Here is an 18,193-nt window from a genome sequence, read left to right on the forward strand (position 1 = left end):
CATGTGTTTGTTGAAGGAATGCTTTTGCCTGTATTTCAATGTAAATACTACAAAAATCTAATATTTCTTAAACAGGTGCTGACTGCAGTGAAAGGATCCCAGAAATCCATATTTCTGGCTCCCTCATAAATAATTGAAAGCCTCAACTGAGGGGAGGGATCATTGGTTTACTGGTTTAAGTCGACAACGATTTGAATTTTCCACACAGCAGCTCCTATTTACTTCCTCCTTCTCCGCTGGCACAAGGGGAGTGACTGACAAACATCCCCTGGTCTGACGACCTTAAAGACTTCAGAGTTGGACGCTATAGAATTTAATCTCATTGAATGTAGTGCAATCAAAGTTCCTTGGAATGAGTATATTCATAAATCTTAGTATGAAAATAGAACTGGTTAAAGTTACTGAGAAAGTGAAATATATATATATATATATATATATATATATATATATATATATGTGTGACCTATGTGGAGTGTGTTACACTTAGAATGACAAATGTTGCTCATAGTAACGTCCATCCATTCAATCTGCCCATTGTCTACACTTGCATATGTTTTCAGGGACATGAACATATCTTGTGCTAATATCTTGGCATTAAAATCTATATTATAGCCATGAACTTTGCTGAGGTGCCGCATTTATTTACTTTCCCCCCTTTTTGGGCCTTCAAATGAAATCAGGATCACATATTTATTGAAAAGAATAAAATACTGAACACAGTTTCAGTATTTTAAAGTCACAGACTGTAAATGTTGTACAGACTTTAAACAGCTTGTACTAATGTTAAAAAAAATTAATTAATAAATAAAAGAAGTTAATTATTGGAACATATACACTTGAAAACATTCACTTACATTATAAGAAAAAGATTAAAGAAAGAAATAATTAAAGAAATAATAATGAACGACTTAAACATAAAAAAATAAAATAAAAATGGGGCTATGAGGAGTCTGTTGCCACTGTAAACCCTATAAAGTTCAAGTCAGGTTAATCTTGTCTGATTTTGTTGTAAAACCTTAAAATTATTAGTGGCCCCCGTAGAGCCGCCCTTTCAAGACTTTCTGGAAACGGCCCTGCACGTCCCTTCTTTTCTCACTCCAAACCAAGCCAAGCCCCTTACTCCCATGCAACCTGGAGGCCCTTATTATGATTTGATGAAATAACCCCCCTCTGCCTCGTTTAAGCCCATCCCTTTCGCAGAACACAGCACAGTCATCACCATGCCCCTCTGTACGCCGGACGAGCGGCACATGCACCTCCAAACATTTTTTCTTGTGATTTTAAAGGGAGATTTTGTTTAGAGGCGGCGCTTGTTGGCTCCGGAGTAATAGCGTCGTAACGACACTTTTTTTTTTTTGCCTCACCTCACCACCACCACCCCCCAGTCCCTGTTGAAAGAGTTTGACCAGGGCCAGAGTTGGTCGGTAACTGGGGGGTCGCTCATTTAGCTCCCTATTATCCTGGAGGACGATTTTTTTTTTCAAAATACATTTTATTTAATTTTTTTTTATTTTGTTTTTCAAAAATTGGTTTCTACGGCTCTCAATATCGTCTCACTCTTGATATCTGGCAAGCCTTTCGAGATTTTCCCCCTTCTTCTGCTCTTCAGATCATGAACAAACTATATGTTGGGAATTTAAGTCCTTCGGTCACAGTCGAGGACTTGGAGCAGCTCTTCGGGGAGAGAGAGCTGCCAGCGCCCGAGCAGGTCCTGCTGAAATCCGGCTATGCTTTTGTGGACTTCCCCGACCAGAACTCGGCCATAAAGGCTATAGAGACTCTCTCTGGTAAGTGTGTGGATTTTGATATTTGCGCTGAGTGATGCTGCTCGCTGCTGACAGGGGAAAGCACACTCCACTAGGTCAAAGTAAAATGTGTAATATTTATTATTTTGATTTCTTTACAAAAATTTAAAAAAATCAACAACGCAACAAATCTGTGTTTTGCACGGGACGGTGTTTGTGATCAGAGTTGGAGATATTGGATAAATGATCGATCCCACGCAGGACACACTCGAAAGATATACATTTTTTTTTAGAGGAAAACACACGCGGTCTTAAGGCAAATTTCCACGCGCAAGAATCACCTTTTAATTCCTCCTTTTATTTTAAGGAGATTCCGATAGTGCATGGCGCTACTTTCTTTTTCCTTTTTTTTTTTTTTCGCGATCAGCCGCTGGAATGTATATGGGATGGTCTCTGACTGACTGACTGGGTTCGGGTAGGCATAATTATTTTTCACTTATTTTTCGTCCTGATTTTATTGAGGAGCGCAGCGCGGCGCCAGCGCGGAATACTTGTCGGATCCCTGTTCCCCCGGTGTCCGGCTATGTTTTTACGAGGTGTCTTGGAGGTGGGTCACGGGGGTCCGGAGGAAAAGGGCTCATAAACAGGTAGCTGAGTGTTGGAGGAGGAGGTGGAGAGAGGGGGGAGGAGGAGGAGGACGAGGTGAGACGCTAATTCCGTGCTGCGCCAGGCCACTCGCTCCTTCTATTTGCGTGATAGTAGCCAAAAAAAAAAAAAAAAAAACAACACCTACCTAACATCTGCTTGGTGTTGTATTCTTTACAGGAGAAACATATATCCCCCTCATTGCAATGCTTGTGGGAGTGGAAAGCATGGCTGCCCATTCCCCTCACCTCCCCACCACCCTTCACTCATACACTACTACTATATAAGCTCATTAAGCTTCGTTATGGCGCATAAAATGCCTTTCCAAAGTGGTTGGAATAATGCAAATGTGTGCACTGTGTGCGCCCCGATGCGCCACGAGCACTTTCTTTAAAAATATGAATGGGGACGCACCTACTTCATGAAGTGTTGGCGTGCATTGTTGCAGACACATGACTTACACTGTCCATTCTCGCCCCTGCAGGTAAAGTTGAATTGCACGGAAAGCTGATAGAGGTAGACTACTCTGTTCCCAAAAAGCTAAGGTAGGCGCTTACACTCACACCCACACACCTATACTGTGCTGCTACCCGATGTCTGAGTGAGTGAGTGAGTGAGTGAATGTGTGTGTGCCTGCGTGTGTGACCTGTAGGCTTCCGCTGTGAAATATAGTAAGCCACATTTCCCTGTTTTTCTCGTGAGATTTCTGCCAGCCTGTTGTTGTTGTAGTTGCTGCTGTTGCTGTTGTTGTTGCTTGGCGATGAAAGCTCCTAATTGTGCGTGTGGCTAAACAAACAAAAGAAAGAAAAGCGACAGAAAAAGACACAGTTTAGTCCCAACATCCGCAGAACACAGCCGTGGCTGCTGCCATGTTGCGTGATCTGCAAGCGAGGGCCATATCCCACAGGCAAACACTCACACACGCATGCAAACATTTCACGTTTGGGTCCTGATTGGGTTTATTCTGCTTTATGTGATATGATCCAACTTGAATGTGCATTTCTGTGCATGTAGGCGATAAGGTTAAGTTTCATTATGTGCTGGAACTATATCGCGCAATGAGTTGCAGCCACTCGACCTTCTTTGGATACTATATAATCTATGGACTTGCTGAATTTGTGGACTCAAAAGCATATAAAACCTTAAAGTTTAATAAAAAAAAATGTTTAGAAAACACCGTCTTTAGGTGTGTGACGCCGTTTTTACGTAGCCAAATTAAATACATGTAATTATAATTGTTTATCTTTAAGGGAAAAAAGTACATTGCGTGACAAAAAAGGTAAATATTCAACCCCCTTTGTGCAAGAACACGTGACCCCTACTTCATGTGAGTCCTCCCCCTTTTTTTAGTGCAAAGCCACACTTTCCTGTATTAGAGCCCATTTTCTTCGCCCTGCAGCCCCTTCATAGAGCGTTATTTACGTTTAGATTGCACTACAGTCGAGGAAAACGTGCAGTTTCCCCGCTTTACGGCTCGTTCTGCGAGGCGCAAACATGGTGTCAAAGCCTGCGCCACTCCCCTGAGTTAATGTGCACGTAGGCCGTGGAAAAGCTGGAGGAGCCCTCCTATAATGGCTGCCATGATGATGGCCCTGCGCTCTGCTGCTGCCTGTACGGCTATAGGCGGACACCAGCACGCAGCAAAATGTCCATACGGTGCCTGTGACTGGCCGCATGTGTCCAATCGGCGGTGTGTATGTGCAGCTGCTGGACCCGCAGAGCGTGTTTCCCCGCAAGAAGGAAAAAAGGGGGCCTTAAAGCGAAATCTTCGCCATGTCTGCGAGGTCCATGAGCGGGGCAGCGGGTGATGCGTACAGGTGTTCATTTTGAAAACACAGAGTCAACTGGATGAACTAGAGCGTTCATAACTTTTAATTAAATCAACTACAATGCTTCATCACGTTAAAAAAAAACAACAAATGCGAAAGAATCTAAATTAACCTCTGAATTTGTGGATTTACTTTTAACAACAGAGCTCTGAAAAAAAAGCGTAATTCATGTTACAAATTTTTATATATTTTAATACAGTTGCATTAAGTGTGATCACCAAACGTAAAGGATGTTTGCAGATCATTATGTTTAAATTGTCTAATTTTCAAACATGTGATTACCTTTAGGCTAAATTGTAAAAAAGCACAACGTAACATGTATTTAGTTTTGCATGCGGAAGTGGAAACCAGACTGATCTTTACTTTTCTGCAAGTATATTTTTAGATTAGTTTGTGTGCAGTGTGTAACTTTGAAACAAGTAATCGCATTTTAACTGAGCTTAAATGATAGAAAATCATACCTGATTTAACCTATTTTTTGAGCTAAAGTAGAACTTAAAAATAATTGTCAGTTTACTTTAAGTATTTTTGCACATTAGTGTACTTAAAGGGCACTCTCTTGGAACCACTAAGAATGTTTTAGTTTAACTTAAATTGCAGAAAAACAAAGCTTGAGTTGTATTTAAAATAACTTTCTGTAGTCACCTGTACTAAACTGTGTATAAATGTACAGTTTACTGCTATTTTGAATACATCAATAATATGATGCAAATCTGCTTCATTCTCTAAATACATTTAAAATGTAGTGTAAGTACACGTTTTATTTTTAAGCAACAGGCTTCTGGCATATTTTTATTTGTTCAATTTAATTTAAATAGTTTAAATTGTTGTCATCTCAAGGTCATCTCTTTGTTTTTTTAAGAAAAGAAAACAGGTCCAGTTCATGCCCAGTTATACAGAAATACACAATAAATCAAAACCAGGCCAATATGGATTTAGTGGCACAATCCCATCTGTTTCTATATACAACTTATAATAACTGGTCAACAGTTATATGGAAAACATATGATCTTTTTGACCTTCAAACCATTCCAACTAAAATACATTTACCCTTCAGTAATTAATAGAAGTATTTTTTTTTTACTTTACACATTAATTACATGTATGTATGTACTTATGTATAAACAGTAAGATATACTTTACAAATGAGATTTAATTGCACTATTTAGAGACTGAAATTCATATTTACACATTGCAGGTGAGGACTCGATTAATGTAACGAATGCAGGTTATAATTTTTTAGAATTCTAATTTTCTAATGTTGTTTTTATGTATGTTTTTGGCAAATCCTGTACTTAAATAGGTGTAAAAAAATTTGTAACATTAAACCTAATGGTACATTCACCTGTCGTGAATGTGTCATTATATGAGCTGGGAGGGATGAGGAATCTTAAATCCTGTTTGCTACCTCAGTTTTTTAAATTCAGGCCTGCTGTAGTTTGAGCTGCTGTTTGCTGTTTTTACTGCTGGGTTGTTTTGTTTTGACATGTAATATTTACCACGTGAAAAAGGGTGCATTACTAAACAAATTAGGTATAACATAAGAAAAATTGTAGTAAAAAAAAGAGATAACCCTAAATGAGACTGGTTGAGGAGATGATGTGTTTGTAATAACATTTACTGATCATGTGAGGAAATGGGCCTTTTTCTAAAATGTGGTTTTGAAGTGTGAGATCAGGAGGTTTTCACATCTCATTTATCAATAAAATGTAACGTTTGCTTGCGCTATTTTGTGCTTTGGTGCTTTCAAATCAATTCAGAGAAACCAGTAAAGTATTATGAATCCTAAAATATTTTGTAACATTTGAACAATAACTTCTCAGACTTACATTTAAGAGAAAATAGAATAATTTGATACAAAACAGTTGCAACATTATGAAAACTTTTAGCTTTAAATTCCTTGAGCATTTTGATTACTTAGGCATTGCTTTATTAATGTAAAATTCTAATGGCAGAGAAATTACTGGATATAAAAAGCACAATTAAAACATGTTGTATATTGTCGTCAAATTGCGTTAATCTAAAACTGTAGCCTTAAAATATACCATTTGTGTAAATAAATGTTCCAGCAGAACTCATTCAGTAAAGGGAAAAAATATACAAGCTTGTTGTGATATTTTTAGAGGTATAAAACATTTTAAAATTACTTGTGGAATGCCTTTATCATTAGAAAAAAAGGAAAGGAAAGTTTGTTTGCTGTAATATTAACAAATCCTTTTTTTCTTTGCTTTTTCTTAATTCTTATTGTTTCTTATTGTTTGCTTAATTGCAGTTTCCTCAAGGAGTAAATCAGAGGAAGAAGGAACAGTTTCTTGAATAACCTTAAATTGATCTGGGTGTGACCTGAATGATATGTGGCTTGTGGATGAAAGGCTCCAGCTGTGAGCTTGATCGATAGTCAGGTATCAATATTCAGCTAGATGCAGCTGTGCAGTGATCAGAATGGCTGCTGGCCTGAATGAGCTGAAATGTTTGTGATTACCAGTCTGATGCATCCTTTATAAGCTTACATATGGCAAGTGATGAACTTCAAACTGATTGCTGACTCTTGAGGCGGAATGAGAATGATGATTTCTTTTATGTGCTCATTTTTTTAAAAAGTATATTGCACCGCGACCCCCCATTATTTTCTGGGTGTAAACATCTGCATTGCACCACGGCGCTAGCCCCTCGTCCACATCTGTGTGTTTGGGCTGTCAAAGACTGCACTCTGAGTCTAAACAGCGAAACACGATAGCCATCAGTTGATCCAATTTGAATCCAATGATACTCCCCGGTTGATCCCGGTGGAAGGAGGAGGGGGGGGTGGAAGCGCTCCTGGTTTGGGCTCCGGTTTTGACATCCGGAGACACATTTAGCGCTCACCTGGCTGCAGAAGGAAGATCTGGGATGCTTGAAGATGCTTGGAGACGCCAGGCTTAAAGAGCACTTCAATTCAATATGCTTAACATTGAAGTCATAGGAAACAGTGTAGCGCTTCGTCAGTGTACAAATAAAAATAAATTAGTCACGAATGAGCTCGAAGCATTTAGTTTTAGTGCTGCATTTAAAATCTGCCTCTTTCAAGTGCTACACAATTTGTACAGCAATTATTTACTTTTTCTGAAAGTTAAAAAAAAAATTCTTTATCCTCCACTCTCCTGAAGTGGAAACCGGCTTTCTAGTGCGTCAGAGCACATGTAGCTTAAGGGAGCAGCAAGGATCAGATGTGAAAGAATTGTAAATTCATAGTGTGTCTATCAGATCTGTGAGATCGTTGTCTAAGCTTCCTGAGAGTTGGAAGCTCTCTAATATTTTTATCCGATCCTTCCACGTGTTTCACTGCAGCATCTGTAGAGATCCACTTCTCAGTAAGCTTTTTTTTTTCTTCTTCTTCTTGCTGTACAACCTGTTGCATGACTAATTCGTTACTGTAGCGATACACTCATTAAAAGCAAGATTTAATAATCAGCAAAGCAACTGTGGACAGCAGCATGCGGTAATGAGGAGGTGTGGAAGGTGTGGCTGGGATGAGGAGGATCCCTCTGAGATGATGGCTTAGCCTGTGACTAAGATAAAGAAATATACAACAATTGAAAGCGGAAAGTTTCCACCTGAGGGGAAATCACATGATGACTGACAGCTTCAGCCATACGAGCTGTGGGTCTTCTTATTTAATCTCTGAGTGGTTATATTAATGTGGATACAGCCTGTCATGGACACAAAGTAAACCCCTCATTGATTAGGGATGAGTGTCATAAAGCCTCCTGGAGCAGAGCTACTTCAGCCATTTTCATTCAAACAGCCTTCGCGAAAATCTGTCCTTGATGATTTATTCTTATTGGCTTATGGAGGTCAGCTGTTTGAGGAGAAGAAAAGAGAAATGTTAATTTTGGCTGCACATGGAACAGTTACTTACTTGTGTCAAGGTTTTCTATGGGCTAGAAAACAAAACTGTTCTGTCTCACTATTCCTACCATTTAATGTTCTTTTATTGAGATGTAAAAGAAGACGCCGGAGTGGCCAGAGTCTTCTTTGGCTGTGTGGTGCATTAAGTAATGCAGTGCTGCCCCTCCCCTACCTGTTCCCGCACACTGCTCGTCAGCTTACTGAAAGAAGGTCTGTAGTTGAAACCAGGTATCTCACGGTACGAAAACGCGTCAACTTTATTTTCTCCCTGTCTGACATTAAATGAAATTTTGATTTTCTTAATTTTAGGTCCGTTAGAATCATCAAAAGAATTTCTATTTGCTAAATGATAAATTCATAGGACAGATAATTTATTAAAAACATTTTGCTGCCATCCTTAGATTAACAAGTTTACATAAACTAAGTCTATTAAGCCTTCAAAGAATTTTGGAAAAGCCCTGGCGATGATATCATGACTTTATTCTGAGACATTAATGCACAACATTTAAGTTAAATGGAGTTTTCTTGTGTGACATGATGGAAAACTCAAGACATCATCCAAGTTATCAGGAAGAGAAGCGTGGATGAACAAAGTGTGTTTCCTCTATCGGTCCAGCCATTACACTTTCAGAAAACGAAACAGATTCTGCGTCTCAGAGATGAGTGCGTTTTCTTGTCAAATATGTGAAAAGCAAAAGAAAGTTGTGAAAATTACATGTGAAAAGAAACTGAAAGTTTTAATCAGTTTTAACTGACTGAAGCTAATAAAAAAGAGTCATTATCCACAGTGAAACAAGTGGCATCTCACAGGCTACTCGGGAATGAAGAAGTCATTATTCCAAAAGGAACATGAAAGCCAGATAGAGAGATTAAGGTGTTCATTTTTGGAGACATAGGGTGAATTTTGCCATATTGATTTGGAGAAAAATGGTGAAGGTTGCCAGACTGAGAGCATTATCTGAATGGTGAAATATGTGGGTGGCAGTGTAATGCTATTTGAGTGTTTTTTTATGTAAGTCGGACTTGTACACTTTACAAAATGTATGGCATCATGAGGAAATAACATTATGTTGAAATATTGAAGCAACATATAAAGACATCAGCCAGGAAGTTAAAGCTTAACTAGAAAAAGGTCTTTTCTTTTTTTTTTACCACCTAATTAGTTACAAAATGGCCTCAGGACAACAAAGTCGGTGTTTTTTAGTGGCCATTACAAAGTCCAGTCTTAATCACATAGAAAATTCATGGGAAGAGTTAAAAGGTGAGTGTGACCAAGGCGACCTACAAACCTGACTCAGTTACCCTAGTTCTATCAGGAGGAATTGGCAAAGATCTCGACAAACTTCTTCCAAATACAAGGATAATGTCTGCAAAAAATCTGAATTTAAAGAAAGTTTAAATTCATCTCTTCTTATTGTTGAATTCAGCAACTAGAGTTGTGTTTGCTAATTCTAACTGCTCTAAAGGTTTAGCCTGGTTTAATTTTAGACCATGTGGAAAAACAAAAGTAAAGTAGTTTTTTATACTTTGTATGAAAATGGTTTCAAGCAACTTTACAACTCTGTAGTATCCTAAAGTGCAGTACATAGGATACAAAGAAAACATGGGAAAGTTCGATAAAAGTAACACACAAATGTCACAAAAGTTATCATTAATTTAAATGATACTGTGAAATTATTGTGTTTTTCTGAAGATTTTCACACTTTGAAAATCTCATGCTGGTCCATCCATAGTCGTCTATCAAGACACAGAAAGGGAAAAGTGGGGCTGCTCTCATCTCATTCAGACACTGATGTGAGCAGATGTTCGAGGTATAGCCACTAATCAGGCTTTTATGAATTGCTGGCATCCTTAAATTTGTTGGATGTGATTTAATGAGATATAAATCAGGATTACGAGTCTGTACTCAAGTTCTTTTACTGGAGACAAAATAAAATTCAAAGATGCAAGGTCTCTCCTTTGTCTTCAGCGACCCCCCTTGTTTGCTGGGTTTTTGTCCGTGTTCAGCATAGGAACAGAGAAGTCACGTAGAAATGACAGAGCAGAGACAGAAATGTTGACTGCTTCATTTTGGATATAAAGCTGAGCACTTCCAGGCTTTCAGTGAAGCTGGTTGTCACAGCGGGCTAACGAGGGTGTGGCGTTCTGAGAGGGTGGGCAGCTGAGGCGTGCAGCAGGTGGCATTTCTCACACTGGCAGAACCCCCTCTCCCCCGTGCTTGTGCCGTATCATCACCATATAAAACTGCTTCGCTGGTACAACTTAAGACCCCTGATGGTTTTCGAACAGGTGAAGCATCTAAAGGAGCCAATCAGGTTTGAGACGGAGCTGAGACTTAAATTCTCAGAGGAAACGCTGTCGACCCACAGCTGGTCATATAGACGGCTTGATTTGGGATTTTTGGTCTTTAAAAAATTCTCCTGTCTTTTCAGAATGAATTGACATCGGATCCAAAGATGGAACAGATTCCTCTTGAAATTCCTCTTGTGAAAGCTTATTAAAGGCTAATTGGCGTCACAGATTGATTGCAATGGGATAGACCAGAGTCGGAAATGTAGAATAGATAGGTACTAAATTTGGTAGGAGGGTGACTATCCATCCTTTTTGTTACCATAAATATTTACTTTCATGTAAGTAAGGAGAGGGTGTAGAAATCTTCCTTTCAGCCAGCCGACTGGCAGTGCACAACACATGCTTGAGGTGTAATGTTGCGTGTTACACTGTTTTGAAAATTAGAAAAAAATACAGAAACTGCATGATGGTTGTTGATAGTTGGAATGGTTATATTGATTACTTTTTGAAACTCTTTACCTTGTTTTCCACTTTTCCTCTTTCTGTGAGCTTAAGCATTTTGTTGGAGTATCAGGTTTTAAACTGTTTCTACTGGTTCTTAACCAGTACAAGCATCCATTCTACTGGTCAGATTAATTATTTTCATGGAACGCGTTAAGGTATCTACCTGGAAATACAACAACGCTGTGATTATTCTATTCAAGCATTCCTTAGCAATTGAGATCAGGCACATTGATATTGTGCAAGTCCACAAGTAAACCTGAAAAACACAAAAGTTCCACAGTAGCTGCTAAATATTTTCTAAAATGCCATTTAAAGACAAAAAAGGCATAAAAACAAATCTTCACAATCACAAACAAACAGATGTCTGAAGCTTGATTTTCTTATTGCTATTTGGCATTTATCACTCACTTTTCTCTGAGCCTCTGAGACCTTTAGACTGTGACTGAATTTACAATTTGCTTGGAATTTTATTCAGGATTCGAGAACCCTGCATTTTGTTCCCAGCAGAAGTAAAGAGACTTAATAGTAGAGCCCGAAGCTGCACTTAAAAGATTGAGGAATGGTGGCTTTTGGGTACTACAAGGAAAAACAACTATTTGCAAACTCTTTTTCCACGTCATATTGCTACTTGTAACATTTGGTATTACATGATGATAAAAAGTAATGCTGCATTCTCAGCTGATCAGCAACAAAGTGCTATTGGAAAGATGGAGCAGCTACAAGTGACAAGTAAGACACAAGTAAGACAGAGGCAACAATGAAAAAGAAGATCATTGATGCACTCTGTAAATTGTGCAGAATCTAGACTTGTCCATGCTTGTAAAGCAAAGTTTGCATCAGACTCAGTAAAAAAAAAAAAGAAAAAAAAGAAAAACTTAAAATGAGCATCAGCATGCAGCTCAGGGTATACAGGCAGAAGCAGCTCCTCTTCCAGAGAGCTCTCAAAGAACAGTTTCCTGGCAAGTGAAAAATCAAATCTACATGCCAAACCCATCACACAATATCATGGCGCTCGCTGAAGTGAAGATGCCACCTACACTATTCAAATCAAGCTTTCTTCCTTAGAGGAAAATGACATCCACAGAAAGTGTTGTTAGGGCTTTAAATTGTGAAAAAAACTGACAATGTTTTCTATGGGTGCAAGATTTCAGTGCACATTTATGATGTGACAAAAATAAAAGATATTGGTGCTACAATCTGAGTTCTTATACACCACAAAGGTCAAACTATGAAAGACATTATTTTGTGATTAACACATTTTCAGAACCAGACAATCACTTCAAGATCAAGCAGGACACATTGTAAGTTGGCTTGAACAATTATGAGATTCTTATGGTAACTGCAAAAAATGCTTTGCAGGATTAAATTGCTTTTATCTAGAACATAAAAACAGCAACTACTCAAACTTCTACTAACAGCACAATGTGATTATTTTTGGTAAAGTAATACAATATATAACTTTTTGATTTTGCTATTTGGACTTGCACAAGCATGAGAAGCTTATTTTAGTTGATTAATTAGTCATGGCTTCTGCTTTCTAAGTAATCAGAATCAGTTTTGTTGGCAGTGATTGTGAGCAGAGACAAGGAATTTGACTTCATTTTTAAGTTCTCACATTCTACATACATAAAATTTAAATATATTAACTTTAGACGAAAGGAAATAAAGATAAGGGAACAGTGCAAACAGTGTTAAATTAATAAAAGTGACGGTTGAGATTCTTTAGTTTCCAGGCCATGATCCTTGTTTTTTGAACCAGACAAATTTTTCATACTTGTAAGCAAGTGAAAGTGTAGTCACCTTCTTTCAGCTAGCTGACATGTAGTGCACAGCAAAAATTGGGTGCGAAAATCTCAGCTGGAGAAAATTTTGGTGATTTTGGCCGTTTCTCTTGTATCTCATTATGAACAATTGCAAAGATGCACAGAACAAGTGGCCAGTGGCTGGAATCTGCAGATTCTCAGTTTCACTGACCTTGGCTGTTGAGCAGCAGGTCAGGAACTCAAAAATCCTGTCTTATTCTGATACACCAAAGTGACCACCAACAACACCCCTCTATTACACTATTACAGTGTCAGTCAGTAATAACTGACTGACACAGACCTAAATATGAGTTATTTTCAGTAATAGCGACGTGCTTGTAAATGAAGTAAAAGAGTTGTATGAATCTGTTTTATAGGAAACTCTGAAAGTCTTTGTGGATAACTTTAAATAAATAACAACAAAGCTGAAACTATAGCAGCAGTTTGAGCTTTCAACCTCTGCCTGTCATTAAACATGCTGTGTTTTGAAATCTTGGCAGGCTTTTCGGAATCTCAGAGTCAAAGTACAGACCTACATATACACTGAATTAGTGATGCTAGCTGTGCTAACTACACCAGCTGCTTGTATAGGACGTTAAAATGTCAACAAAAAGTGCAGAAACTTTCCTTTAGCTAGCAGACTGGCTGTGCACAGTAGGAGCAGGTATTCTCTATTCAGCCAGGAGATTTAAAACCTCAAAAAGGGCGTGACAGAAATCTTTTGAAACCTTTAGTACATTTTCATACCAGTAATTAGCCAATGTCTGAGAACTAGTTCTGCTGCATTATTCAGAAATTTCCAGTTGGTCTCATCCAGATGAGCTGTAAAAGAGCAGCATCATGGACAGAGTTTTTTTTGTGCAATCTTTCAATGCAGCTGGAGCAGATTCTCCTGATACCAGGGTCTTTTCTGATGCTGACTCTCTGTGAACCACTAAAATGTTGAAGGATAGTGAGGCGCAGTCTTCTGACATTTACAGCATGGTGTGTGAGCAAAAGTGCAACCATTGAGCTCCTGCATGTGTGTCTACTTCCGTGTGTGTATTCACTTCCAACTGTTGCAGGTTAGGTGCTCCGCTTTGCCATGGGAACCGGTTTTGAGTGGTTGGCTGAGTTAAAGGAAGAAAGGTTGAAGGATGGAGGCCTTTTTTTTTTTTTTTTTTTTTTTAGGGAAATAGATCCAGAGCCCAAGGAGGTTAGTTAAGCATTGAAAACACTGCTTCAGTTGTGTTAGGAGTGTGATTTCCTCCCATCCCCTGGTGAACGGATCAGAGCCCTAATTTTACATGTCAGTGGATATATAAGTTAGGAAGGTGCCTGTGTAGACCTCTGTGGTCACACTCACAACTCCTCTGTGACCCTTCTGTATTAACTTCCATCCCTTTCCATATGTATGCGACGGAGCCGCCGCCGGCCCCAACAGAACCTCCACACACAGCCGGGCCTCCGGCACAACCTTTCAGCAGAGTCTGACCATTGTGCTTCCTCTGTCTCTGATGGAAAAGGAAGACGGGGGGAAAAGGACTTCCGAGGACGAGATCAACACATGCGCGTGCTTCTCTCCCCCACCCCCGTCTTGGGTTAGATTGTGTGTTTCTGCTCCTGCGTGGGGAGGAATGAGTGCCGCTGATAGAGGGCAGCATTTCTTCTCCCACTGCTCAGGCTGTCCTGCCTCTGCAGGATGTGTGGAAGTTTTTAAATTCTGCTTTGGGATGGATTTGTAAATCATGCACAATCCCATATCAGTCCGTCGCTATCCTTGACAGTTACCAGCTCAAACGCATCTGACCTTCAGTGTTCAGATTGACGTGTATGAAAATACAGCAGCTTTACACGGAGCAGGTTATATATTTTAAGAACGTGCATCTCTCTTTTCACCTTGAACAGGAAGTTGGATTTGAAACCCCGATCCGAAAGTCTTTGTTCTCCAGATTTAGTTGTCCTTTTTGTTTGAGGGAAACGCTTTAGATTTCAGATGCCATTCAGCTCCCAGATTATTAGAGCTGCTCTGTAGTCTGGATGTTTACAATGTTTGTGGAATCAGTAGAGATGCATCCCCCGGGGTCTTCTGACTAATACAGATTTCTGATTTTCAGAATCTTTTTCTAAGGACTACAACACTCAAAAATAGGGAGAAAAAAATGTGCTGGATGTTTTTTTGTGGAGCTAGTAATTGTAATTCCAATAGAAAATGAATGAGTAACAACATAATATCCTTTTATACACTTAAGCACATACCTACTACCTTTGCCAGATTTTATTAAACTCAAAAAAGTGAATCATAGCAAATGCTGTTGGTTGATGCATATATTGATTAAAAGTAAACAGTGTTCTGTGTATTTTGCATTAATCATGGTGAAAATGGATTTTTCAGTATCAGAAAAGAGCAAATAAAGACGAAAAAACAATATTTGACCATTTGATTGGTGCATCTCTATCAATCATTTTATAAACAAAACAACAAAAAAAAGAATAGGAGCAAACAAAACAGAAAATACACACATACACAATGCCCAAAACCCTGAAAAACACACAAAAAAATTAATTTAAAAATATGCTGTATTTATAAACCAGAAACTATTTTCTTCTTCATATACTTATATAATTTTTAATAATAATTTTATAAATGCAAAGGTAACTTTTTGTTTCTACAAATGTGTGTTTTAGGATTGGGTTATGGCATATTTTTTAGATTTAAAAAGAAATATTTGCAGCTTTTTAATTTGTTTATTCTGTAATGCGATTGGGTTTAAAATTTTTCCTTAAGTCCATTTAATTGAGTGGATTTCTGTGAAATGTCCTCTCTTTGTGTTTTATGAGATGCTGTTATTTTCATTTCCAAAATTGCATTGTTTGAATGTTTATACCTAAAACAAATTCCCAAAACAATACAAATAAACAGAAAATTACAAAGGTGCCACCCAGACAAGTAACAAAGCTAGTTAATATTTGCAATAACATTTGCTACACCACGGCTTGTTGTGCCAGTAATATCTTTTATTTTTGCTGTGTTTTCTCTAATGTTGCTGTATTTTGTCACATGTTTGGTCTGTAACTCAGCTCAGGGCCACCGTATTTGCAACATTCCTGCGTGTTCCAGAGCTGCTCGGGCCTCTGCAGCGTAGTGCAGCGCTCGCTGGGCTCTCCTGTAGTCTCAGCAGAAGTGCTGTTTTGTATTTGGCTGCTGTGATACGCCGCGAAGCCTGTTGTTTTACGCAGCTGTGCCTGATCCCCCCTCTGATTTGCTGAGGCCAGAGATGAGCTGGGTAATGTGGGCCAGGCAGGTGCTGCAGAGTAGGACGACTCCATCTGTCTTCCTGCCAAGTGGCCCAGTCCGTCACTTTGGGAGAGAAGGACAGAGCATGCTCTGTGCGAGCGAGAGGGACGGCAAGGAAGACGCGGGTGGACGGAGAACAAGAACAGGAAGTTGCCGGGTGAAAGGGTGACTTTGAAGGTCCTCTTATTTTTTTCACAACAGAATCTGTTTGCCGGAGGAGTGGTGGAATATTACTGTTGTGATAGAGGTGAAGAAGTGCATAATAAAATGAGAACATTGTAGTCTCACGGTGTTGTTTGCTACTGAACTCGCTGCTATTTCCCAGAATACACCTGGAATATTTTCCTGAATATGGAAGGATTCAGGAAAACCAACAGCTCTGATCTGGCACCTGCCTGTTTATGCTTCTATGCGTTTGATAACCTTAAACAAGAATACCACCAATCTGTGGAAATAACAGATATAAAACTATTATTGTATCTAAGGACATATCTCTTGCAGGCAAAAGATTCTTACTGTATGATAACCTTGAGTGTAAATACCACAGTTTCATAGTGTTTGAGATAAAATTTAAAACCAAAATGAGCTACTCTAAACTTTTTAGTGTTCAAATCTTATGTGGTATTTACTACTGGAATACTTTCAAAAGACCACCTTTGTCTTTTGGACACTATAAGCAGCTGACTGGCAGCTTGCAGCAACAGGTGAGGGAGGGGATAGCACCACTCTAAGCAGCCTGTAGCCTGATCGTATGTCGTTTTAGCTACTGGAAATTTTTCAAATGATCACACTTGTGTTTGGATGTGATACACAACTGGCTAACAGCTCGCAGCACCAAGTGGGGGAGGACGGAAGGAATACTTTCTCTGCAGAGGAAAAAAACCTTGGAGAAAAATCTCTTGTATCTTCTTGAAAAGGCTTTGAAGTTTAAACCAGGGGTATCAAACGGATTTTCATGAACGTCCTCAAAATATATAGATACAAATATTTATTAACTTTTTTATATTGAATAAAAATACTTATCAACAAACTATTAAAACATTATAGCTACCGTGGGTCAGATTTTGCCTGCAGGCTTTGAGTTTGACACATGTGCTCTAAATGGTTTAATGCTAAATATTATTGACTTTGGCGTTGTGCCTTTTTTAAGACTTTGCTACCAGTCAACCAGTGACACATTTTTTAAACTGCCCTTTTATCAGTCCACACACAGACATTGTCAATGACTGAAACAACACATGCAAACCTTTCTGAACATACGTGAACGCTTCCATCATCGAGTTCTGCAGATTGATCCCGAGCGGCTGTGATCCGTCCCTCTCCGTCTTCTGGCTGTGCTGCATTTAAACAGCGTTATGATGTGACCCGATGGGTGTCCTGTCCGTGCCGGGTTAAATCAAGCACACCCTGACACTTATCCAGTTAAAGCTGAAGACTGTGTCCTATAGTTCAGTCTTCAAGATGAAACAGTGGGCGTCGTCAGCTCACCAGGCTGGTAAATATTTGATGCCAGGGCAGCCATGCATACTTTCTTGCAGAGAAGGCAGGTTGGGGAAGTTATTGAGGTTGCTGCTGTACGAATAATGTTGCTAAAGTTGCTTTTTTCCCCTTCAGGACCTCTAATTATGATTACCATCAACACCTACAGTATATTGTCATGGTATCACCATGTGTAACTTTATGTATTGGAAAATACAGTATATCTCTACACTATATAACATAATTCATAAATTTAAGTATAAAAATGTGGCGATGATACTTAAATTTAAGTATAAAAATGTGCACAGTAATCTAGTGCACTGACAATAAAATGTATCATTCACTAAAGGCAATATGTATGTATAGAATATTTACTCTGTAAACGCATATGTACATGATTTGGTATATAATATCAGCACATTGTACTGTACAGGTATCAAAATGATTGTAATTTCTGTCAGGGTTGTATGTTTATTACATTATAACTCATAATATCTTACAAATCTGACACAATAGCAACCACATAATTTAGCTCTGAGGTTTGCCTTCTTTCCATTCCCTTTGGAGCTAAACTTATTGTTGCTCATGTATAAATACAGATCAAATAACATTGAGAAGATGAACCAGATAATTACTTTTTAAAAATTGTATTCAGATTACTGTATATATTGTAGGTATATGTACATGCATTCTTCTTAGTTCCCTCTACCCTGTAAGGGGTGCAACATGTAT

General features: G+C 38.7%; 1 protein-coding gene across 2 annotated transcripts in view; it reads left to right on the forward strand.

Moving 5' to 3' along the window:
• The first annotated feature begins 1,227 nt into the window (after window positions 1-1,227).
• The window catches only part of igf2bp2 (insulin like growth factor 2 mRNA binding protein 2), a 73,947-nt gene continuing 56,981 nt past the window's right edge, over window positions 1,228-18,193 (forward strand). For both annotated transcript variants that reach the window (XM_023337622.1, XM_005800718.3), the window contains exons 1-2: window positions 1,228-1,787; window positions 2,875-2,935. In XM_023337622.1, the coding sequence (XP_023193390.1) occupies window positions 1,613-1,787; window positions 2,875-2,935 (236 nt within the window). In that variant the 5' untranslated portion in view covers window positions 1,228-1,612. The remainder of the gene's footprint in view (window positions 1,788-2,874; window positions 2,936-18,193) is intronic.

This window comes from Xiphophorus maculatus, chromosome 7, assembly GCF_002775205.1.
Source record: "Xiphophorus maculatus strain JP 163 A chromosome 7, X_maculatus-5.0-male, whole genome shotgun sequence".
Taxonomy (NCBI): domain Eukaryota; kingdom Metazoa; phylum Chordata; class Actinopteri; order Cyprinodontiformes; family Poeciliidae; genus Xiphophorus; species Xiphophorus maculatus.